Here is a 24,736-nt window from a genome sequence, read left to right as displayed (position 1 = left end):
ACAATATATACACAGAAGGGTGATGAGGGAATGGAAACACGTGTGGAACACAGCAGGAAGGAATCAGACGTGACGACACAGGGGGAAGGGAAATTGAACGCGCCGAACACAGTAACGAGACTGTCAAAATAAAACAGGGAACACACTGAGATGCATACTAAGACACACAGGCTTGACACTAAGGTCGGGGAAGAAACAGAGATGGATGAAGGCAGGCTGAGGAGATAGAGAGGGCGAGAGAGGGAGGGACACATAGACGAAGACAAAGGCACAAAAGGAACTAAAAGACAAGAGAGCATAAACCGCGAATTACAAATAAACCCAGTAACATAAAAAGGACTAATCTAATTACTAACTGTAAAAACTTGAACTTAAACATCTTCCAAGTGTAGCAAAAGGACTCATGAATAAAAAATAAGCTCAAAATCCTGGATCAACGACTCAGCACCCTGACAGTAAGAGCTGCTGTTTATGCGTGAAGCAGAGTAATAATTCCCTTTGTACACGTCACATAGACAGATTCATAAATCCTCTGCATACTGTGTAGCTCATGTAAAAGTAAGTGTCATATCTGTTTCAAGTTTATGAAATTATAACAAACACTCATATCAAATTCTCAAGAAGTCTTGGACACCTTGTTCCTTTGCCTGCTCTCTGAATCAAATGATCTTCATATTTCTAGCCCATCAGCTATTTATGAGACTGCACACTCATGTACTCATGCAACTATGCTCCTATTCCTCTGAAGCTTGCAGCTGGTCATAAATATGAGACTGCTGCTTTCAGGAGAAGGTGAGGCTGAGCTCTGTGCTTCTATCAGTTCCATGAGATCAGCTTCCATCCCAGGGCATTAAGAGTTAATTTATCGCTCACGCAATTCAAATTCAGCCCGGCTGTCACACTTATCTCTGTCAAATGCTTGCGGTGCCCCGCCTCACGTCCTGATGCATGCCTCCTATTTAAATTCCATCTATTTGCTGTGGGTGACAGAAAATAATTCATGCTGCCGAGATGCTGTCATCGACAAGGACAGTTTCTCCTGAAACGTATCAATATTAATGCCACATATCAATATTTAGGCTTGTTTTACACATCTGAGTCGCTCTGCAGCAGGGGTTAACTTTTTTGCTTATGGACATGCATGAATAGCTTGGCGAATGTGGCTGCCTTTAAAACACACATTGACAAATCCATCATTAATGGAGTGATGCAAACGTAAACACAATGGGAAGTCTGGAGCTCATTCTGTTCTTCTGCCATTGATTTGTTTTGCAGAGTAAAGTTATTTCAAAACAGATCTGAATGTTCAGTCCCGGTGGCGGCCAAAATCGACTTTGGTTTGATGCATATTTATCAAATTTTTAAAACTTGGCATATAGAACAAAGAGTAATAGCTTATGTGCTTTTCATAGATGAACTGCATCAAGGTTTGATTTTTGAAGAAGGGAATTTTCCTGCCTTGCTTCCTCTGTATGCAACAGCTAATGTCTACATGCAGGCCAGGGACACATTTTACGTGTATGCACATTTTTTCTCATTATCTCCAATTTCCTATTTCTTTAGAGCAGATGTTACATTGTCACAGGCATGTTATAGAACCAACTTAGGAGGAGCTTTGTGCAACGTAACCCCCCCCCCCAAAAAAAAGAAGAAAAAATACAAATGTAAACATTTTTGTCCAATCATACTGTGGCACTCTCATGACAGGAGTCAGCTGATAATTCTACATTTCAAATGGATGGAATATTGTGTCATTATTGAGAACTCCTGCATCTCAGTCAGACAGACCTAAAGACTAGTTGGCAATAGGTTCCCAATTGGCTTTTCCTGTTGCAAATGATTGTTACTAACTGCCATCTCTTGGTGAATTTGCTCACAAAAAAAGGGTGTTGCAGCTAAAACCCAATAGTGGTTGCTTAGGTTGCTGGCAAATTGCTGCAGTCCACCATAGGTGCACCTTTTACTTTGCTGGAACCACTTGCAACATACATTTTTCTCTTGCAATCAGTAGTTGCCATGTGGTCACATACCAGTCACTTTGGTTTTTAGTGTTTCGGCCTGATTCTGTGTTATTGCTTTAAATGGCAGTAGAACATCCTATTAATTCACTGTATTGTGCTTTGGTAATTTTATTTTGTCTTTTCTGTCCTTTGTTTTATTTTTTCTTGCTGATATTTATGCTGTAAAATATTTGATGTTTAACTAACTTTTTTGCCAGCTTTGTTTTTCATATCACTCGTTTCTTTGTTATTTTTCCTGCCATAGTGATTTCCACAACTTTTCAGAAGCTGATGTTAGACCACAACTTGGGCTTCTTTTTATTTATTCCTGCAATTACATAGTTGCTGATCATGGTTTCCAGTAATGTTCCCACTAGACTGTGACCACAAGAGTGTGCAGTCAGATGATTGAATTCGGCTTTGCTAATCGAATTCTCTTTTGAGTTCTGCCTGAAAAATCAAAGACAGCAAGACTGGGTCGTGCTGCATGAGCCATTTTTTACTTTGGTTCTATTCATAGACATGTTTCCTGATATTTTCTCTTAGAAATCACTGTGTTAATTCAGGATAAATTGTTCCATAAATAATGGTAAGCCATCCTTGTGTGGGGAATGCATATTTTCTTTTCTCTTCAAAAAAGCTCTATATTGGTCTCATTCATCCATAAGACATCATTCAAACTGGCATCTGGTTTCTTTAGGAAACTGTGGCCAGTGTTGCTTTTGGAGAGCAGCAGCCTTGTCCTTGCAGCCCTGGTATGCACACTGCTGTTGTTCATTGTTCTCATTGTTATCGATGAGTTCAGTTGTTTACATTATACACTGGAGACCCTGCACAGTATTACATGCCACGCTCTTAGACTGTTCTTTGTTGGTCAACCACTCCTGGGGAATATAACAGTGCTATAGAAGCTCTTTTATGGTGGATTGGTAGGGTTCTAGCCTGATGTACAGCAATAATATCTCTGTCCACATGCAAATGTAATAAAAAATAGCATAATTAATTAATAATCTCCCTCAGTGATGTGACCTTCAGCTTAGATGAATGAAGTCTCAGCTGTATGATGTATCTATTTGTAATATCCTGTTGTGCTGTGGCTTCATGGAACCTCAGTTCTGTTTGATAGGCAGAGACAGGCATAGTCAGAAAATGGATTTTCATTTTTAATTGAATTTTTCCCCCATTTCTAAGTGAATAACAGTTTAATTGTCAATACCCACCAGCATGAATGAATAAAAAAAAAGAATATTTTTGAACGTTACAGAACAGTTTAGAATCCTGAGTGAAATTCAGAATTTTGTCAGAATTGCACAAAAGTTTTATTTTGCTGCGTGAAAAGCATTTCCCCAAACCAAAGAGTAAACATTTAGTCTGGTTCGATGGGTAAAATTACACTGATGATGTAAACGTCTCAAAAAGTCATGTGATCAAATATGGCACACTTGGCTTTAAAGGGTTAACTTAGCTTTAGCAGCTCATTCTCATATCTTTGATCACTCTGTTGATGCTACAGCTCTGCACATCCTTCTTGTTCTTGAAGATCAGCACCAGCACACTTCTCCATTCCTCAGCTATGCTCTCACTCTCCCAAGACTGTGTTTAAAAAAATTCCACGGCCCTCTCTCCTAGACACCTCCACATCTGGAAACTACTTTCTACTCTTCATCCTCACAGCTGCCCTCACTCTTTTCTAATCCTCTGCACTTCATGATATATGAACCATCCCTCCTCCTTTGTCTCTCATTTTCTACATTCATCAGCTCATCAAAGTGCTCTTTCTATTTCTCACCAAACTCTTCACTCATTAGTACTTTTCCATCTTTGTCTTTAATCACTCTAACCCACTCCACATCCTTTCCTGCTCGATCTCTCTGCCCAGCCAATCAATACAATTCCTTTTCTCGCTCCTTAGTATCCAGTCTCACATACAGCTCAGTATAAGCCTTACTTTTGCCATTACCACTTCTGTCTTTCCCATGTACTTTATACATTTGCCTTTTTAGGCAGCTTTGGCTCAGGTGGTAGAACAGGTAGCCTAGCAAATGGAAGGTCAGTGGATTGATCCCCAGCTCCTCAACTTATCTCTGGGCAAGATACTGAACCCCAAATTACCCCCCGACCTATCACTGTTTGTGTGTTCAATAAAAGCACTTACTCAAATTGAGTATAAAAGTGTTATATAAGTGGCAGTCCATCTACAATTGCTTTTCTTCATCATTTAATCCTGGCCTCTGTCTTCACTCGCTTCCTCTTATTGTTTCCAAAGTCATGCTACAGACTTTTTTTTTTTTTTTTTTTTTTTTTGCATTTTAAGGAGAAATTTATTTTGAGCAAAGAAAAGCTAAATTTGAGTGAACAAAATTCATTGCTGCATGCAAAAAATGTATTTCAGTGTTTGCTATTGTCCATATACACCAAGGCTTTTTTTTCTTTTCTTTTGCCTGTCCCGTTTGGTTCTTTTGCCATCAGAATTGTTGTCTAAAGGCAAAGAAAGATGCCCAACGGATTTACTTTACCAAACTGACCATCCCAGCCTTGCCGTAATGGTCCATTTGATTCACCTTTTATTGTTTTTATTTTCACTTACTGAATACGGGACAGACTTGACTGGGGGAAAGAAGGGGAGAAAGAAAGAGGGAAAGAGAAACAGCTGAGAAGAGGGACGGGGGAGAAGGGCAAAAGACAAAAACCAACAGAACGGGCAGAGAAAAAAAATGCATATATCAATCACCTGGGTCACCTGCTGAGAAAGAAAAAAGAAAGCAAGCAGAAGAGAACAAGAGTAATAGAATAAACAACATCACAATGATATATGGGAATATGACAGTAAATACTAAATATTAAACATTATTGTGCAGCACATAAGATCAACAGAACACAGTGTGCTTTGAGGTAGGAGCCAAAAAGGGTGTAGTTTGTGGGTGTGATCACCCGTGTGTACACCTGTGAGCATGGACGCGCTTGTTTTTTGTTTTTTAAAAGGTTCCTTCATGTAATAATCTGCTAGAGGGTGTGGGGGGGGCCACAGCCCCGTCCTCCAGGGCATGAAGCAGGTGTGGAGGAGATCAAAACTCCAGACATCCAGAGGCCCCCAGAACACAAGAGACCAAGGAAGACCAACAGAGGGGCAGCTGCGCCACTGTCTGCTGAGCTGAGGAGAGTCCCAGATGAGGGCTCACTCAGCAGCCACGGAGCAGAAGCCAGGGGGAGTTGCAGTGACGCGCCCGTGAGCTCCGCCGGCAGCCAGCTGCGCCTGAGTGACCGAGCCCCAGGCCGAGAGGCCGGGGGCACCCCACCTCCGAAGTGGCCCGAGCGAGCCCCAGGCTCCAGGCCCCGATAAGCGGCCGCCAAGGAGTGAGCCGGTGTGTACCTGGACGCCCATCCCTGGACACAAAGAACCACCAACGCACCGATGTCTGAGGGGGTCCGCCACTGGCAGCGGAAGTGGTGGTAGGGGGAGATAGGCCTCCAAACCTTGGAGGGCCTGAGATGTCCCCAGAGAGGTGGCGCCTGACACCCAACCTGACATATAGACACAGACATACAGGCACACACAGATACAAACATCCATTCCCACCCTCATGCTCTCATATGCACTTACTCCACACTCAACTAACGTGGAGACAGACATAAAGAGACGTACACACGATCACACTCCCCAAGCGTACTCTACAAACCGGGTCTAGGTGCCCTTGCCCCTGGAGGGGGGAACTGCACCCAGACCCAGGTGGTGTTTCCCTTTTCCCTGCGGTGGGGGGAGGCAGACCGCCCCGACTCCGCAGCAGCAGGAAGGCTCCACACTCCAGACCGCAGTCGGACGGCCAACTCCTCCTCCTAGCCCCCCTGCTCCAGCAGGTCGCAGAGAATGGGGGTGAGTCATGCTACAGACTAGCAATCCTATGCTGCCATACAGAATTCCTTTTTCTTTGCAACCGACATTCAGCCAAACACAAAGTTTTTAAATTTGACAATTAAAATACACCAAAATTGTTAACCGCCCAATGGGCTGCACAGTGTCTCCCCAGCAGCTCTCAGCAAGCCCTTTTCCTTTTACCTTGGTGGAATTGTGAGTGCACAGGTGGCAGATTGCTCACTGCCCATTTTTCCAAGGCTATTTTCTCGTAAACGCACATCCTGTGTGTCTCGAAGGGCAGGTCATGATGAGGTCACATCAGCTGAAAGGCTTTAGGGTGACAGAAAATTCATAAATGCATCCATTATATAGAACGATTAAAAGAAGCAGCTTCTTCATGAGCTAGAGATTACGCTGCATTAAGAAATGTTCTCCAGTTTTTGCATAATGTAGAGCATAATGCCAAACCAAGGTCTACTCTGTGCCCTAACAGTACTTCATTTCTCCTCCAGGCTCTAGAGGGCTGAATTCCAATGCTTTGTTTGGAACGCTGAGCGTTCCCAGTTGTCTAGCACTCTGCCTTGCTCGTTATGAGCTTCATTTACCACAAGCCCTAGAATAATCACTGGCTTTTCATTTTCCCCAAGCTTTAGCCTTTTAAATTCTCTAACACTGGGTTGTTTGGCCAATTACAGAGCAGCCTTTATATTACTCAGCATATTAGATCAAACTGCATATACCATAAGGGGTGATCAGAGAAATGCACAACACAGCACCGAGGATAAGAAGCTGTGAATAACAATTATTTAACATGTACTACTGGGCATAATGTGTGTGTACATTTTAGAAGAAAATAAAGTCACTAAGTGATAACACGCTGTGGCTGCTGGAGGATGAACTCACATTTTTCCAAAAAGCATCATAAGCTAATCAAGCATAAGAAAACTGCTCCAATTATGTTTTAGTTTGGAAAACTGTTCTAGAAAGTGATCAAAAGAAGCATTTGATGCAAAGACACCAACCGGGAATACTTTTATTATGAAGAAATGATAACAGCATTGGTGTGTTTTCTGCCTACAAGCTCCCACAAGGATCACCAGTGAAACTGTCTGAGGAAAGAGCCACACCACTAGTGCTTCCCACATTTTCATGTTTGACTTTGCAAGTGCAGAACAGAAGACATTTTTCATTTCTCTGGCACTGAATCCCACAGGAGCACTGCACTTCCCTCGGATGATGATGAGAATGCCTGAAACAAGGAGTTCATAAACCCAATAGTCACCCACACCTGTAGGCATCTAATTACAGTGATGCTGCCTGATGCTGATTTATCCTCACTCACTGACACCGACTGTGTGTGTGTTACTGACGCACACACACACTGCAAAAATGCTCTGTGCTGAAGCTGCAAGCGAAGAAAATGAATGAACAGATCAATATTTCAGCTTTTTATTTATTTATTTATTGGTCAGGCAAATGGAAAATGTTGTTTAACTGCTTGATTATCATAACTGAAAGGAAAAATTTAAAAAGTCTTATTTCTGATTGATTTTTTAAGATCATTACCTTATCACGGCTGAAAAGTGTGGGCCTGTAGAGGCATCATCAGCAACATATAGGCATTATTAGAATGTCTAACCTTTGGGTTAATAGTGCATGAAGGAGCAAATAAAATTAATGACTACAGACAAAGGACAAAACATCAAATTGCAGAAGATGCGGAAGAAAAAACTTGGTTGTTACATCATCCTCTAACGTTCAGACTATGCTACATGTGGCACAGGCACTGAACGTACAGTAAAGCTCCAGGTCTGGCAAGTGAAGCCATTACCAAAGTAAGGCCCAGTCTGTGACCTCAGTAAACACTTCCTGGTGAATTTACAGGCTCAGTCACTGACATGCATTCTTATCAAATACAACATAAACTTTATTTTGAACTGATTCATGTCCAGACGGATGATAAAGCTGGGTGTGACTATTATGTGACTATTATCAACTATGGTGTACGTCCTTCAAACCTGGATTTTTTTCCATGGCCACTAGGGGGCAATATATGTAGTTGCAAAACGACTTCTGGTCCTATACAAGTGGACATTTTTCATACTTGGCTTATTGGCTACGGACTTGTAATTGACGATTGAATGAGGTTTCATAGTTCCTCTCATCACATCCAGTTTCAAGACACCATGATTGGTACAAAAGTTAATCTCAAGGCTCCGAAGCATGACTTTACAAACAAGTGGGTGACATCTCTGTTCCTATGTTTATCCTTTTCTATCAATGGCTGTTCCACAGGGTTGGCTTACCTTTTAAGTGGCAAACTGCTATTCAATGTAGAGTGTCCTTCTGTCATAATGGCTGGTTTTAATGACCTAAGATGGTGACATCATTCAACTGAAGGGTTCAGGCTTGATAACCAGCGGGCAACTGGCTCACTTGCCACATAAATCTTCTATACCAACAAAACTTTAGTTCAGTGCTAGGACCAATTCTGTTTACATTATACATGCTTCCCTTAGGCAGTATCAATAGAAGACATAGCATACATTTTCACTGCTATGCAGATGACACCCAGCTCTATCTGTCCATGAAGCCAGATAACAGACACCAATTAGTTAAACTGCAGGAATGTCTTAAAGACATAAAGACCTGGATGGCCGCTAACTTTCTGCTTCTTAATTCAGATAAAACTGAGGTTATTGTACTTGGCCCTGGAAATCTTAGAAATATGGTATCTAACCAGATACCTACTCTGGATGGCATTACCTTGGCCTCCAGTAACCCTGTGAGGAACCTTGGAGTCATTTTTGACCAGGATATGTCCTTCAATGCACATATTAAACAAATATGTAAGACTGTTTTCTTTCATTTGCGCAACATCTCTAAAGTTAGAAATATCCTGTCTCAGAGTGATGCTGAAAAACTAGTTCATGCATTTATTACTTCCAGGCTGGACTACTGCAATTCGTTATTATCAGGAAGTCCAAAAAACTCGCTGAAAAGCCTTCAGCTAATCCAAAATGCTGCAGCAAGAGTCCTGACAGGGACTAGAAAGAGAGAGCATATTTCTCCTGTATTGGCTTCTTGTTGAATTCAAAATCCTGCTCCTCACATACAAGGTCTTAAATAATCAGACCTATAAGCATATAGTTCGGGCTGGACCAGGTGACTCTGAATCCTCCCTTAGTTATGCTGCAATAGACGTAGGCTGCCGGGGATTCCCATGATGCATTGAGTTTTTACTTTCCAGTCACCTTTCTCACTCACTATGTATTAACACACCTCTCTGCATTGAATCACATCTGTTATTAATCTCTGTCTCTCTTCCACAGCATGTCTTTATCCTGTTTTCCATCTCCCACCCCAACCAGTTGCAGCAGATGGCCCTGCCCCTCCCTGAGCCTGGTTCTGCCAGAGGTTTCTTCCTGTTAAAAGGGAGTTTTTCCTTCCCACTGTCGCCAAAGTGCTTGCTCATAGGGGATCATATGATTGTTGGGATTTTCTCTGTATCTGCTTTACAATATAAATCTACCAGCTCTTGTTGTGATTTGGCGCTATATAAATAAAATTGAATTGAACTGAATTGAAAAACTGTATTGTGTGAAGCACATGCAATCAGCATGGTCCTTTACTGTCTTGTATTGCTGTTGCTGCATTCCTCACATTTGTACTCAGTTTTCACTGGCTTCGTCTTGTGCCAGAACCAATCTTGGAATAGGAGCTAAAAAAGGAGCCTCTCTCTATGGGTTATTAATAATACCTTAATGATGTTCATTTTTAAATTAGGGTTATGCAAATGGGAAAAGCAAACAAACAAAAACATACAGTAAAAAAATTTATAATAGTAATGTCAAATATAATAACTGTAAGGGCCCATGAAGAGACAGCAGTTCCCGTCTGTCAGGCTGTGACTGGCTGACAGGGCAGAGCACCTCTGAAATATAGTTTGGAGTCTGGCCACAAAAAGCCTTAAATGTAATCCATAAAATCAGTCCTAAAACAAATTTGTAAGCAGTGTACTGGTGCTGTAATGTGATTCCCTGCTCCAACAATTAGCTGAAGCCCGCTGAGTAATTTCTGACTAATAAAAGTCCTGTGTTGTAATCCAGTCGTGATGAGACAGAGAATTGAGAAGCAACACAAATCTGGTTAAATCTTGGTATTTTTAGATGGTGAAAAGAGGAGAGTTTACTGATGTGAAGACTGAATCCAGAATCAAAGAGTACCCCCACGCGTCTTACCATGGCCTTGATGTTGTTAGTGAGATTCGAATTGATCTGAGTGTGCAGGCTGCCCAGATAAATAAGATAAATGTCAGCTTTAGACATGCACAAAGCATAGCTTTTCGCCCATGCAAGCAGTATAATTAAGGCTTTACTTCTCTATAATATGAAATAAATACCTTGTAACCTAATAATTCCATGTTGGAGGACAATAGGCTGCATGTAACTTATGAAGGTCTCCAGTGTCTCTTAACATTAACGCTTTAAACAGTCAAATAAGTATGTCCACACGTCACAAAACACAAGTGCAATTACATCCACCAGATACCACAATCACTGTGACTGTTACAATAACCTGCTAATCCCAGAGAGGAGCCATGGCCCACTGCGTTGAAGTTTCAGCATTTTGTGGCCTAAATCAAAAGCTAACATGGATTTCACATAGTTCAGAATGAATATGTCCCTTCGGCTACCCCAAATGTATATTTTTGGACATTTTCATCTTGCTTTTGATTAAAGGTGTTGAGACCATAGACATAGCTCATTTTTTTAGAATTCAACATGTTTCAACTCTAGGCAAAATGATGCACTTATAGCAATCACTATAGGCATGAATCTTCATGTTACTGTAGGTGTAATGAAAGGTTCCCAAGTCCTTCTAATTTCTACCTTATATCAGGGTTGCAAGCTTTCGTGTGGAGTCAGGTTTGTTTTTTTTTACTTTACAAAGTCTTGAGGTGAAAGTGTAAATATATGTAAAGATGTTTGCAATTTTCTTGCTTTGGAGACATACTCTATGGATCCTAACAAGCTTCAGGGATTTAATAAACTCAAACAGCTGGAAACAACAAAAACAGGTTCAGTCCCTGTTAATGTTTGGTCAAATGGGGACAAGGCTCAGCAGAGAAACTCATTAATCGTCTCTCACTGAGAGGTTGTGCGCCTCAGGCAAATCAAACACTGTTTTCAGTTCTCTAGTGTTTGCGTACCAGCAGATACACCAAAGCTGATGGTAAGACTAAAGAAATTGAAATAAAGCAGTGCCATTGATTCTTCCCATTATCTGGTGTGAGATTTATTTTGGGTGTGAGTCATGTGTCATAGGCCAGAAGCCTGAGAGCTGGTAACACTGCCCATATCATGAGAATGAAATCAAATAAGTGAGGGAGAGAGACGGAGAAGTCAAAGGATTGACGATGCCTTCTGTCGTGTTTTGCCGTTGAGTTAAAAACTTTTGCAAAAATACAGAGAAAGGTTTTTGGTGTAGCAGGAGGGAAATGCTGACTGTTTGTTTTCAACTGCCTTTGCTAAGCAGTATCCTGCTAGCAACTGTTGCACTGCACAGAAAAAAAAAGGGCACAAAATTGTGTAAACTCGCTCTCCAGGATTGTTTTTGTGTCAAGGTTAGACTGATCTCCAAACGTCTGACCTGTGCTTTCCTTCAAAATATCTGGAAACGACTATTTTTAAAGCTAATTTGTGATTTTTTATGTTTTGTGAAACATAAAAGCTGAAATTCAAATACATATACATTTAAAGCAAAACTCTTGAAAACATTTTTTGTTGGTGGATGCAATCCTCATTGATAGGTGAAATTAATAAAACATAACATGTACTATAATCCTACTGTTTTAATCTTATGGCATTGGCATAAAGTCATCAAACATAATTGGTAGCTTTGGTTTGCTAATAGTTTAACTCTGGAGTCAGAATCACTTGGTGACTTGTCTGTAGCGTTTCCCACATAGTACCTATTAAGCAAAGTGTATCAGGATCATGTCTCACTCACTCTCTCCAAACAATGTAAAGATATGTTGATTTACGTCAGACGTTGCGATACGACTGATAGCAGCTCGCCCTCCTGCACTGATTTTTAATATCGTTTCTTTAATGTTTTAGCATCAGTTAAAAACTGATTTTGACATATGTGATTATGTAAGACGTAACTTTACAGTATTATTACTTTACAGTATTTATTGTAGCATAAATTACATATTGTCTAAACCAGTGTTTCCCAACCATTGTGCTGCGGCGTGTGTGCCGTGAAAAATGATCAGGTGAGCCATGGAAGATTATCTGGTTCCACCTGATTAGTGCTGTAAGCGACTGGCGTGAGTGACGGGGAGAACAATTACATTCTCTTGCACAAGAGGGCACTACAACTACCTGCTCTAAATAAAAAGGTGCCAACTGCCAGAAAAACAGAAGACTAAGAAGAAATGACATAATAGTGAGACAACGCAGCGCTTAATAGCAATAAATAAATATTTGAAATGAAAAAATAGTCAATCTGACCCGGGTCATGGAAAAAACTCTAACCCAGATGAAGTCCCTAGCATGAGTAGTGGTCAGAAGAAAGCAAAAAAGATATACTGGTCTTTTGGAGCCAAAAACATACAAAAACAGGCGCAGCCAATTCCGCTGCGCCTGGTGCGTGGGGAAAAATGATCAATATGCTTTTTATGACATTTTTGTTTGGTGGTGTGCTGTGTGATTTTTCTAATGTGAAATATGTGCCGTGGCTCCAAAAGGTTGGGAAACACTGATCTGAAGGACAGTATGTAATTTATGCTACAGTCAAAATAGGGAATATTGGTTTGAGACCATGGCACAACCAAAATTACTGTTCACTGCCTTGTTGCCTTTTAAATGGTTGCTTCAAAAACAGGGATCTGATCTGTGACCACTTGCTGACAGTTACCAATTTTAAAGCAACTTTTAATTTTCAACCCTTGCTGAACCCCAATTTCCCACTTTACTGAGACATTTGCCCAGGATTCTGCTGGTTCACCTCATGCTACATTTTCTTTTCCCCTGAACCTCATCCTTTTTGGTCTCTTTGCCAGCCCACAGCCTCATAATTGAAAGATTGTTTTTCATATGCGTAAATTTTCAATATCTTTGGAGTCAAAGCTACTGTTTGTGTGCATTTGTAAATTTCTTCAGAGGAAGGAGGTCACCTCCCCCCATGTTATCTAACAGCCAAGATTCATTCAGAGGGAGGGAGTTGCATAAACTTTCCTTCACATTTAGTCAGTGAGTTTGCACTTTAAGCCTTTATAATGTGAGTGTGCAATAAGTCAAAGTAAAACATGCCAGGAAAACTAATAAACATTTGTCTATTCACCTGAATTTTTTTTTCTTTCACTGTCTTTAACAAAACAGAATTTACAATTAAACTGAATTTGCAGTGCGTGGTTTCACCTGCTTACTTGATCACACACCCCAAGATAAAAACATTTAAGTTCCCCAGTGTGAATAAACGAGAGACAGTGAAAACTAAGAAAGTGTTTTCGGATCAGTTCATTTGGACACATAAATCTACCGCAGTAATTCCTCTGATTCAGACAAAAAAACAAACAAAAAAAAAAACCAGTCAGTTGCTAATTAGACATCTTATTTAATTACAAGTTGCAAGGGTCTGCCTGCCTACTCACCTGCATGGAAAAGAACAGCAGGTCGTTTCCAGAACCATGCCGAGATTTCAGCTTGCGCCCATCAGTTGGGAGCTGGGATCTGCTTCGACTGGAGCACAGCTGCTGCACAACTAATGAAAGGCTTTCACTTCTGCAGCTTCCACAGTGTTTTCCTTCAGAGACCAAAGAAGATCCCTTACAAGCTCACAGGCATATTAACTACCAGGTTATGTGTATAAATCTGAAGAATATAAACTTTCATATTATTTGCCTTAATAAATGCAACATGGAGTCTTATAAAAGCCTTTATTTAATCTCAAGTAATGGAAAAGAAGAAAGCAATCAAAAATGCAATATTTGTTCTCAATATACACTTCTGCTGCTCCTATAGTACATCTGCTCTCCTTCATGTTCAAGTAATAGAAAATAGAATGATCTGCAGCCTCCTGCCAGTACTGCCAGAGACAAATAACTGCACATTACACATCAACAGAAGTTACATTCACTTGGGAATGCAAGCAGCCCATATCTTCTCTCTGTATAGTTGCTTTATCTTTCCTCATTGTACAATAAGATCTGTTGGTCTCTTGTAAGAAAATATGTCTAATTCTGTAAAGAGCACTACACGCTCTGATCATTAATTCCCCTAATCTGCTTTGCTAGAGGGAGAGCAATATGATCTAAATGAGTCATCACACTGTAAACTCATCGAGGTCCTCACGATGACGTGGCTGCTGCAGTGCCAGACAGTACATCCAAATGTTAACACCTTATTCAGAAGTGCACAACAGCTGAAAATACAAGAGGAACATTCATAATTAGAGCCTGTGATGAACCCAAGAAGAGAGCGTCCGGGTCCAGACAAGCATGTCGGCATTTATTCCATCTGCAGTTGGCAATTTTGGGACAGTTTGAGTCTCATGTAAATGAGGAGTTTAACACAAACCCCTCAGCTTCCTGATTTGCAATGTCTTATAAAAATCACTCTGACAATCACAGCCAACCACCTGATTGTTTCACACATTTCTGGAAAGCATTTTCCCAAGTTTGTGCCTAATGTATGAGCACTCAAACAACTTGGAGTGACAGCAGGCAGGATAATACAGAGGGGTTTGCTTTGGCCTCGCACTGTAGAGCTTCATGGTTAAAGAACTGACAGCTTCATTGTTGATATTCAGTATTAGCCAATACAACCAGTAACAGAGAAACAAGTGGTAAGAGGAGATTCAACGCCACGCTGACTCTGTACTGGTGCCAACAGTCCTGCTAACATTTCAGGTGTTTCTTGCTGGTCATGTCGTTCCAGATGCGGTGCATCTCCTCAGGGGAGATCTGGTGGACGGTGACCACCCTGCGGTAGCGACAGAGGCTGTAGGCCATCTTCCAGTGGTTGAAACCACTGTTCTGGAAAGGGTGAATTCCTAACCTCCGGAGGCACACACCAACGTACACGTCCTCCAAGTGCAGCAGCCTGGTGTGTAAGGAGGTTTTGTAGATGAGTTCAGCCACGTCTGCTGAAAAAACGTAGCCGGTGCCAGAGCAGAACGGGGGGTACTTGCTCTCTGGGTACAGATCCCTGGGCATGTACCACTTGCTGCGCATGTCTCTGATTGGCCCACCGTTGATGACATAACCAGTGAAGTACCTCCTTCGGGGCTTTGTGGTAGGCTTCAGGAGGCTAAAGATGAGGTTCTCCATGTTGACAAAGATGTCACTGTCTGTCTTGAGGACATATTGAGCTTTAGAGCAGAAGGTGGCCACCCAGCGCATGCCCATAAGAGTCTTGAGCGTCAGGTTGTGGTATGAGTCAATAAAATCCTCCACTATAATGTCATGAAAGATCTGACTCTCCTGCTCCACCATCTGGTTGAGGACAACATCAGTGCTTCGGCCTAACAGGAAGAGCGTGACCACGCGCACATCCTGAAACGTGCTCTCATCCCCCCATGTCTCTCTGATGGCTTGACGGGCATCGAATTCCTTGTGAGTGGTGCTGATGAGGATGACAAGGAACGGGGGCTCTGACTCACACTTCTTGTCCTCGTTGATGAGGTAGCCGAAGTCGTGTGGGTTGACAGAGCGCGTGCGGATGTTGCTGAATGTGGAGTTCTTGTTCACCTTGAGTGTATTGCGTATTGGGATGTTCACCTGGCCCACGTAGGAAGTAGAGGGGCGGGAAACACTCAGGTACCACAAAGCGCTGGCCCAGCATACCACTGTCAGCAAGTATAAGCAGGAAACCTTAGAAGGCATCTCTGTTCACTTGGCTGGTATTACCAGTGGGAACAGGGTTGGAAATGTTGAAGCCACGCCTCCATGGGTTGTTAGAGCTTGCAGCGCAGCGGGAGGCTGCCTCCGCAACACAGCTGACATTAATTTCAAGACTTCTCTGTAGTCTAGTGCTGCTATTGTGATTGAAAAGCAGAATGGCAGAGATTTCTCATCATGTCCATGCCCTTACTGTGTTCCATCGCAGCTCACAGGACAACTTTCAACTCTTTCTGACAGCATCTAAAAAAAGATGAGAAAAACAGACATAAATCAGAACCACATAATGAAACAGCAGCAGGAGTGAGACAAGGTGAGACATCTAGCATCCTGTGTCTTACATTTTTGAAAAGGCCAGATGTGTGACTTATTTAGCAGCAATTTTTTATTCTCTATTCATTATAGCCTATAACATCAACTCAGCGACTGTGCAAGCAGAAACGTGCCACAGCACATCATTCCATTGCTGCCTCTGACGAGAGGCGCCGTGAGCTGAAGAAAGTGAATATCCCACGAAACACTACCCTACTTTGCCTCGACTTTGACTATCTTCTGTTTGCAAACAGTTTATCTCCCTCTCATCCCAGTGAACTAGACACAGACTGACGAATCAGAGCAGTCACGGCGGAGCAGGAGGAGACGGTGATATTAAGGCAGAGAAGGTGTAATGAGCTCACGGTAAAAATGTAACCTCATTGCCATGGTTGTATTCACCATTCCCTCCCCAGCTACCCTTTCCACACCTTAATGTCACCACCAACTTAGCAGCTTAATTTTGCCCTGTAATGAGCTTCGTTAGTTGGATGTTGTGGAACTCTTTTAAGAATACACGCTGTAATTGGGCACGCTGACATGGGCTATAAGGATGAATATAACATGGAATATTTATTTGGATGCCAGAATTCATTCAAAGAAAACCAGATAAAAACATAATCCTTCACAAACAGACTTATTTGATCCAGGTGTAATCTCTTACGATATCGAAACAGCCTTCTTCTGTTTTTATTCTGAGGAAACACATTTTTGTGTTGTGCATAACTCATGACGAACCAGAGAAAGTGCTACAGATCCTATTAGAGATGCTTCTTGCGCTCTGTTTTAAGATGGAAGTCCTACGATAAGAGCAGCTTATTCTTTTATCAAGCCAAGATTTTGGAATGTCTTGTGGGGCCTGATGGTTCTTTTCATCGGGACTTTTTTCTTATTTCCCCTCACCCTCTCCACCCTCCCCTATCTCTTTTCTCTCTTTCTTAAGCAGAGCCATCAATCTCACGGTCCAGTAGAATCCATCTCATCATGACTGCTTTTCCACACCTCCACACTCTCCATCCACTCAATCACTCTTTCCTCTACTTCAGTGGGCACTTGATCCATCTTTATATGTCTCACTGCCTCCCGCTCTCGCCTTTTTTATTATTTTTTTGGTCTGGTTTCACGTTTCCCACACCATCTTGTTTCTTTCCTCACATCAACCATGAACCTTTACCTTCTCTGCATATCATTATTTTTGGTGCGGTGCAATATTTATCACATCAGAGCTCAACTCCACCTAATTGGCAGCTTCTACTGCAATCGGTCTACCTCAAGTTCCACAGCCTCCTCCCTCCCACCCAGACAAAGTCACTACATCATCATATTCATCCCCTTGCCACGACCTCGCTCACCCTTCTTCCCTCTCCTCCCTCTCCCATCCACGTCGGTTTCTTTTCACCTTGAGGAAGCTCTGTCGGTTTCATAATCCTCCAGAACGACTTTATGCTCACAATAACAGATATCCCACTTTAGCGATTCATCTCACGAAATCCTGACACTTAACTTCCTCTCAGAGTAAACTGAAGGATGGCTGTATCGTTTCATGATGCTATGCGACATAAAATTACATTAGCATCTGAATACACTCTTTCCCAAATTATCTTACCCTTCTAAAGCAGTATTGGGTGCTTGGGATCACAGTTATTAACTGTGATGATCATTAACACCAGTGTCAGTGTTAATTTGTGGTTAGCAAAAGGTAATATTGAATGGCAAAAACAGCTCACGCAGTTTACTGATACAACCAACTTATTTCCAGACAAAGAATGTTGGATGATAATAGTAGCAGTCACAAAACATAAAAACTTTATTTGGACATGTGGATTACTTTGTTTTGTACTTCTATTTATCCTTCTCACATGAATTATATACTCTCAGGTGCTGATGTTAATCAAATACACCTACTTAAAACTATCCAATCCAACAGTCATGCATACAGTTGTGGTTAAAAGCTTGCTTACACTCATTATGGTCATTTTAGACTTTTAATAATTTCTTTGACTATACATGCAGTTATTTAAGTCTTTTTATGTGGTGCTGAAGGTTCTACAATTTTTTTTTCAGATTAGCTCAAGTACCGTGTGTAAAAAGCTTCATGGAATGGGTTTCCATGGCCTAGCAATTGCACCCAAGCCTTGCATCACCAAGCACAATGCAAAGCATCGGATGCTGTGGTGTAAAGCAACTCACCCCACTAGCTACAACATGATCGCCCACCAGTGCACAAAGCAAGATCCATAAAAACATGGATGAATGAGTTTGGTGTGCGAGAACTTGCCTAGAAAAAGAACACCAATGGCATGAATTAGAGTGAAGACTGTATGCCAGGCTTTCTCATTCAATACCTTTCTGACCTCACAGATGCACTTTTGGAAGAATGGCCCAAAATTCCCAGAAACACATTCCTAAACCTTGTGGAAAACCTTCCCAGTAGAGTTGAAGGTGTTATAGCTGGGATGTCACTCAAGTTCATATGGATGTGAAGGCAGACAAGCAAATACTTTTAGCAATATAGTGTAGTTTGGAACTATTTCTAAACAACTGCAGTCATCACTTCAAACAACTCTACATTAAGTACAAGTTATCTTGATTTGTCACAACTTTGCCGAGGTCTGAAAGAAAAACCAAATGGTCAACTTCTGATGAGAAGAAATTGGTTAAAAACAACCCAGGAACCACCAAGGCTCAAGCCTTCCATGAGCTGGATACTGCTGGAACACCAGCTTCACTGTTCACAGTGACACAAGTCTGACATAATCACGGACTGTGAGTGTGCCGAGCAAGAAAGTAGCCCCTGCTCCAAAACCTTCAAGCTTGACTGAAATTTGCAGCCGCCAACATGAAAAAGCCAAATGCCTTTTGGAGAAAAATTTTATGTTCACATGATACAAAGATTAAGCTATCTGGCCACAACAACAAGAGCAAGAGTATTTGGAGGAGCAAAGGTGAGGCCTTCAGAGCTAAGAAAAATGTCCCAGCTGACCAGCGTGGTGGTTGTAACATTATGCTCTGGATCTGTTTTGTTGCCATGGGTTCTAGTACATATCACAAAACAGATGTAATAATGAATACGGAGGACTACTGCATCTCCTGTTGCTAGCAACAAGCATCATTGAAATGTCTTGAGCCTTGTGAGCAAAAAGATTCAGTGAAACAACCTGAACTGACCAAGGATGACATGGTAGTTTTGGGACCATGTCCCAAAACATGGTGAAGATCACTTCTATGTTCACTTCTATCTTCACCAAAATGTAATTCAAGTTGAACAGAGCGCTTTTTATATAATAGAAAAATCCAACATGAACAGGTGTTAAAGAGAGTAATCCAAAGGAAACAGGAGCTGGACGCAGTGCAGAGATAAATAGGGAGACAAATTCTTAAATAAGACAAGGTTTTAAATAATCAGGCCCCATCTTATCTTAATGACCTTATAGTACCATATCACCCCATCAGAGCACTTCGCTCTCACACTGTAGGATTAGTTGTTATTTCTAGAGTATTTTTAAAAGTAGAACGGGAGGCAGAGCCTTCAGTTTTCAGGCCTCTCTTCTGTGGAACCAGCTTCTAGTTTGAATTCAGGAGACAAACACTATCTCTACCAGTGTTGGTCAAGTTACTTGAAAAAAGTAATCAGTAACTAATTACTGATTACTTCCCCAAAAAAGTAATCCCGTTACTTTACTGATTACTTATTTTCAAAAGTAATTAATTACTTAGTTACTTAGTTACTTTTTAAAAACACGATTTACAACCTGAATAGGTGATAAAGCGATAGATCTTTCAGCCCAATTCTACTTTTTCTACATAATCCATCATACAAAATGTAATCAAATGGAAAAGTCTCTTTTTTAACTTGTTTTATCAGTTTTAATCTTTTAACTTTATGCATCAAGCAAAAAATTTAATTATATGCAACATTCTCTGACTTGAATAAATTAGTTTAACATTTAAACCTATCTTCTGCACATTCCAGCACATAAAATAAAATATTTTTTTGTGTTTACACTCACTCTTTCAAATAGATGCAAGTAAAACACAGCAGAAAATAAATAAAGTCAAAGACTCAGCGGTCCTGTTGCTCTATTTTCACCTGTAAAGCAGGACTGCGGTAGGCGGAGGTTTACCCTGGTGCAGGTGTGCCGCGGTCAGTTGAAGAATCCGCGACTTTCTCTGTGAGTTTCCCATTACGTCGTTGCGCACTCGGTGCTTGCTTGGAAGTTTAGGGGTTTTTTTCGCTGTAAAAAGAAGTTTTCTTCCCACGCACGATGGACGCTAATGTTTTTGTCACTTTTTATGGAATCAAACTCAAAGTAAGGTCAGTACTTCCACGCTTAAACGCTGCACGCTCATACTCTCTCCCACAATCGATATGTGATCCATTGTTGATCTGCACACAGCTGTTGTCACTAACGGCGCACTCGCTTACGTCACTGTTGTGAGACATTCTCGCAAAAAATCACGGTTTTAGTAACACAGTAACGCAGCGTTCCTACGGGAAAGTAACAGTAATCTAATTACCGTTTTTGCAATAGTAATCCCTTACTTTACTTGTTACTTGAAAAAAGTAATCAGATTACAGTAACGCGTTACTTGTAACGCGTTACTGCTCATCTCTGATCTCTACTTTTAAGATTAGGCTTAAAACTTGCCTTTTTGCTAAAGCATATAGTTAGGGCTGGATCAGGTGACTCTGAATCCTCCCTTAGTTATGCTGCAATAGGTGTAGGCAGCTGGGGGATTCCCATGATGCATTGAGTATTTCTTCTTCAGTCACCTTTCTTACTCAGCATGTGTTAATAGACCTCTCTGCACTGAATCATACTTGTTATTAATCTCTGTCTCTCTTCCACAGCATGTCTTTATCATGTCTTTCTTCTCTCACCCCAACCGGTCACAGCAGATGGCCCCACCCCTCCCTGAGCCTGGTTCTGCCGGAGATTTCTTCCTGTTAAAAGGGAGTTTTTCCTTCCCACTGTCGCCAAAGTGCTTGCTCATAGGGGATCATATGATTGTTGGGTTTTTCTCTGTATGTATTATTGTAGGGTCTACCTTACAATATGAAGCGCCTTGAGGTGATTGTTGTTGTGATTTGGTGCTGTATAAATAAAATAAAATTGAATTTGGGCTTTGTAGTTTTTATTAGTGGAGTACAGGGACAAACCAAAGCATTTTGGAAACTCAACCGATTATATATCCTAAATAGTTAGAGACATACTGTAATTTCCTCTAAACCTCAACTTTAGAGGCAATGAAAAATGAATGTATGGTGTTTTGAGAAAGAAAAGCATTCTGAAAATTGGCCAAAAGAATTATTTTGGACTTGCAATTTCATTTACTTGGGAAATAGAAATGGCAAATGGAAGGCTGTTGCCCTATAGTTCTAGTAACACTGACTTTTATTAGTAAAAAATGTTGAAAAGGTAATCATGAAAGGATAGAGTATAAGGCATCAGCACATACAAGTTTGTTTGCTTTTTTAAATATTGATGAGAGCACATGGGTGCTTATTTTATGAGTAATGAAGCTTTGGCAAAAAGCTCAATCATCTTTTTATTCTCTCTTCTTCTTCTTCTTCTTCTTCACTTCTTATTCCATCAAAATCCTTTTCATTTATTGTTTGTTTATTCAGAGATCATTCTGCTTTTATTCCTTGAATCAGTCCAAAGCAGTCATTCTTTAAATATAGTTTTACACTAAGAAATCTCCCTGAAAATACTCTATTAGGAAATATCGAGGAAAATATATTACCATGGATACCTAATCATTTGCACAAATATATGACTCTTACAGATACAGTGGGGCAAAAAAGTATTTAGTCAGCCACCGATTGTGCAAGTTCCCCCACTTAAAATGATGACAGAGGTCAGTAATTTGCACCAGAGGTACACTTCAACTGTGAGAGACAGAATGTGAAAAAAAAATCCATGAATCCACATGGTAGGATTTGTAAAGAATTTATTCGTAAATTAGGGTGGAAAATAAGTATTTGGTCACCTCAAACAAGGAAAGTCTCTTGCCCTCACAGACCTGTAACGTCTTCTGTAAGAAGCTTTTCTGTCCCCCACTCGTTACCTGTATGAATGGCACCTGTTTGAACTCATCATCTGTATAAAAGACACCTGTCCACAGCCTCAAACAGTCAGACTCCAAACTCCGCCATGGCCAAGACCAAAGAGCTTTCGAAGGACATCAGGAAAAGTATTGTAGACCTGCACCAGACTGGGAAGAGTGAATCTACAATAGGCAAGCAGCTTGGTGTGAAAAAATCAACTGTGGGAGCAATCATCAGAAAATGGAAGACATACAAGACCACTGATAATCTCCCTCGATCTGGGGCTCCACGCAAGATCTCATCCCGTGGGGTCAAAATGATCATGAGAACGGTGAGCAAAGATCCCAGAACCACACGGGGGGACCTGGTGAATGACCTGCAGAGAGCTGGGACCAAAGTAACAAAGGTCACCATCAGTAACACACTACAACGGCAGGGAATCAAATCCCGCAGTGCCAGACGTGTTCCGCTGCTGAAGCCAGTGCATGTCCAGGCCCGTCTGAAGTTTGCCAGAGAGCACATGGATGATACAGCAGAGGATTGGGAGAATGTCATGTGGTCAGATGAAACCAAAGTAGAACTTTTTGGTATAAACTCAACTCGTCATGTTTGGAGGAAGAAGAATACTGAGTTGCATCCCAAGAACACCATACCTACTGTGAAGCATGGGGGTGGAAACATCATGCTATGGGGCTGTTTTTCTGCCAAGGGGACAGGACGACTGATCCGTGTTAAGGACAGAATGAATGGGGCCATGTATCGTGAGATTTTGAGCCAAAACCTCCTTCCATCAGTGAGAACTTTGAAGATGAAACGAGGCTGGGTCTTCCAACATGACAATGATCCAAAACACACCGCCCGGGCAACAAAGGAGTGGCTCCGTAAGAAGCATTTGAAAGTCCTGGAGTGGCCTAGCCAGTCTCCAGACCTCAACCCCATAGAAAATCTGTGGCGGGAGTTGAAAGTCCGTGTTGCTCGGCGACAGCCCCAAAACATCACTGCTCTCGAGAAGATCTGCATGGAGGAATGGGCCAAAATACCAGCTACTGTGTGTGCAAACCTGGTAAAGACCTATAGTAAACGTTTGACCTCTGTTATTGCTAACAAAGGTTATGTTACAAAGTATTGAGTTGTATTTTTGTTATTGACCAAATACTTATTTTCCACCCTGATTTATGAATAAATTCTTTACAAATCCTACCATGTGAATTCATGGATTTTTTCACATTCTGTCTCTCACAGTTGAAGTGTACCTCTGGTGCAAATTACTGACCTCTGTCATCATTTTAGGTGGGGGAACTTGCACAATCAGTGGCTGACTAAATACTTTTTTGCCCCACTGTAGCTGCCAATAGTGATTGGCTGAGACTGATGGGTTCCACTGCTACAAAACAAGCAAAAAGAAATGAACTGAGGTGGTTTACTTACTTATGGGCTCAGCTATTTATTTTACTGGACTGCTTCTCATTTATTATCAACCTGGACTACTTGGCAGTCAATTTATTCTTGTGCTGACTAAGCAGCTGTATTCATTTTCTATTTCAATGTTGGTGAAACTGCCTTTTCTTTATCTCTGGTCCTCCATAGTTGCTGCAAATCAGGGGTGACAAATGAGCAAGGCAGAGAAGACTATTATCTATGTAGCCTAGCAATGCATACTCCTAGGTAACATTCACAGTGAAGTTTGGTCTGTGTCACGGTCTGAGCTGGCAGATGCAAATGCAGACACCGAAGACAAAGATGGATGTTGAACAGAACGCAAGCCTTTATTATGGTGAAACTGAACAATAAACAAAAGCAAAGAACGACTACACAAAGCTAACAAAACCTAAACTGGGAAGACTAAACACTACATGAAACCTGAAAACTTGGAACAAGAAACCTGAAAACCTGGAGACACGGGGGAAATACACCGGGGAGGATACACAGACGATCCAACAGGGAACAAAGGAAAACACTCACTATATATCCAGATGGTAACGAGGAAGGGAGTAACCAAAAGGGGACACAGCTAAACCAAATCTGACAAGAGAAGAAAGGAAGAACGCAAAACTAGATACACTCACAGAAGACACAAGACTGTCAACGTAAAACAGGAAATACAAGACAGACACTGAGGCGCAGACTCGACACTGAGGCGCGACTGACTAGATGGAAATTATGAAAAAAAGAAAGGCAAGGTGACCGAAAGCAACGGCAAGAACTATGAATATAACATAACAGAAAACCATCAAGAGAATTATATATATATATATTAGGGGTGCAACGATATTCGTATCGATATTGAACCGTTCGATACAGTGCTTTCGGTTCGATACGCATATGTATCGAACAATACAACATTTGTAATTTATTTTATCAACTTTCCGTCTGACGATGCTGTCTGTGTTGAGCGCTCAGTGAATCTGCGTTCGACTACTCCGCCTAGGCTGCACTGTCGAGCGCAGATCCACTGAGCGCTCAACACAGACAGCATAGTCAGAAGGAAGAGTGCAGGGCAAGCTAGCGAGACAGAAGTTAAGCTCTCCTTGCAACATGGCAAATTGAACCTCCCCCACCCTCATTCAGATCTGGCGTTTGGAATTATTTTGGTTTTCATGTGACATATGACC

At 41.4% G+C, this 24,736-nt stretch overlaps 1 protein-coding gene across 5 annotated transcripts in view; it reads right to left on the bottom strand.

The window, feature by feature from the left end:
• Positions 1-24,736, bottom strand: part of LOC146547636 (beta-1,3-galactosyltransferase 1-like) — a 292,164-nt gene that overhangs the window by 86,694 nt on the left and 180,734 nt on the right. For 4 of the 5 annotated variants that reach the window (XM_085265583.1, XM_085265582.1, XM_085265581.1 and 1 more), the window contains one exon: positions 13,785-16,003. The exons of the other annotated variant lie outside the window; for it this stretch is intronic. In XM_085265583.1, the coding sequence (XP_085121709.1) occupies positions 14,759-15,745 (987 nt within the window). In that variant the 5' untranslated portion in view covers positions 15,746-16,003 and the 3' untranslated portion in view covers positions 13,785-14,758. Of the gene's footprint in view, positions 1-13,784; positions 16,004-24,736 lie in introns of those variants that run through there. 5 annotated transcript variants of the gene reach the window in all.

The sequence above is a fragment of the Mchenga conophoros genome, linkage group LG23 (assembly GCF_057382185.1).
Source record: "Mchenga conophoros isolate Kocher_MC1m ecotype Shallow Benthic linkage group LG23, M_conophoros_male_GT1.1, whole genome shotgun sequence".
Lineage (NCBI taxonomy): Eukaryota > Metazoa > Chordata > Actinopteri > Cichliformes > Cichlidae > Mchenga > Mchenga conophoros.
Note: the sequence above shows the minus strand (reverse complement) of the source record. Positions and strands in the feature narration are given on the sequence as shown.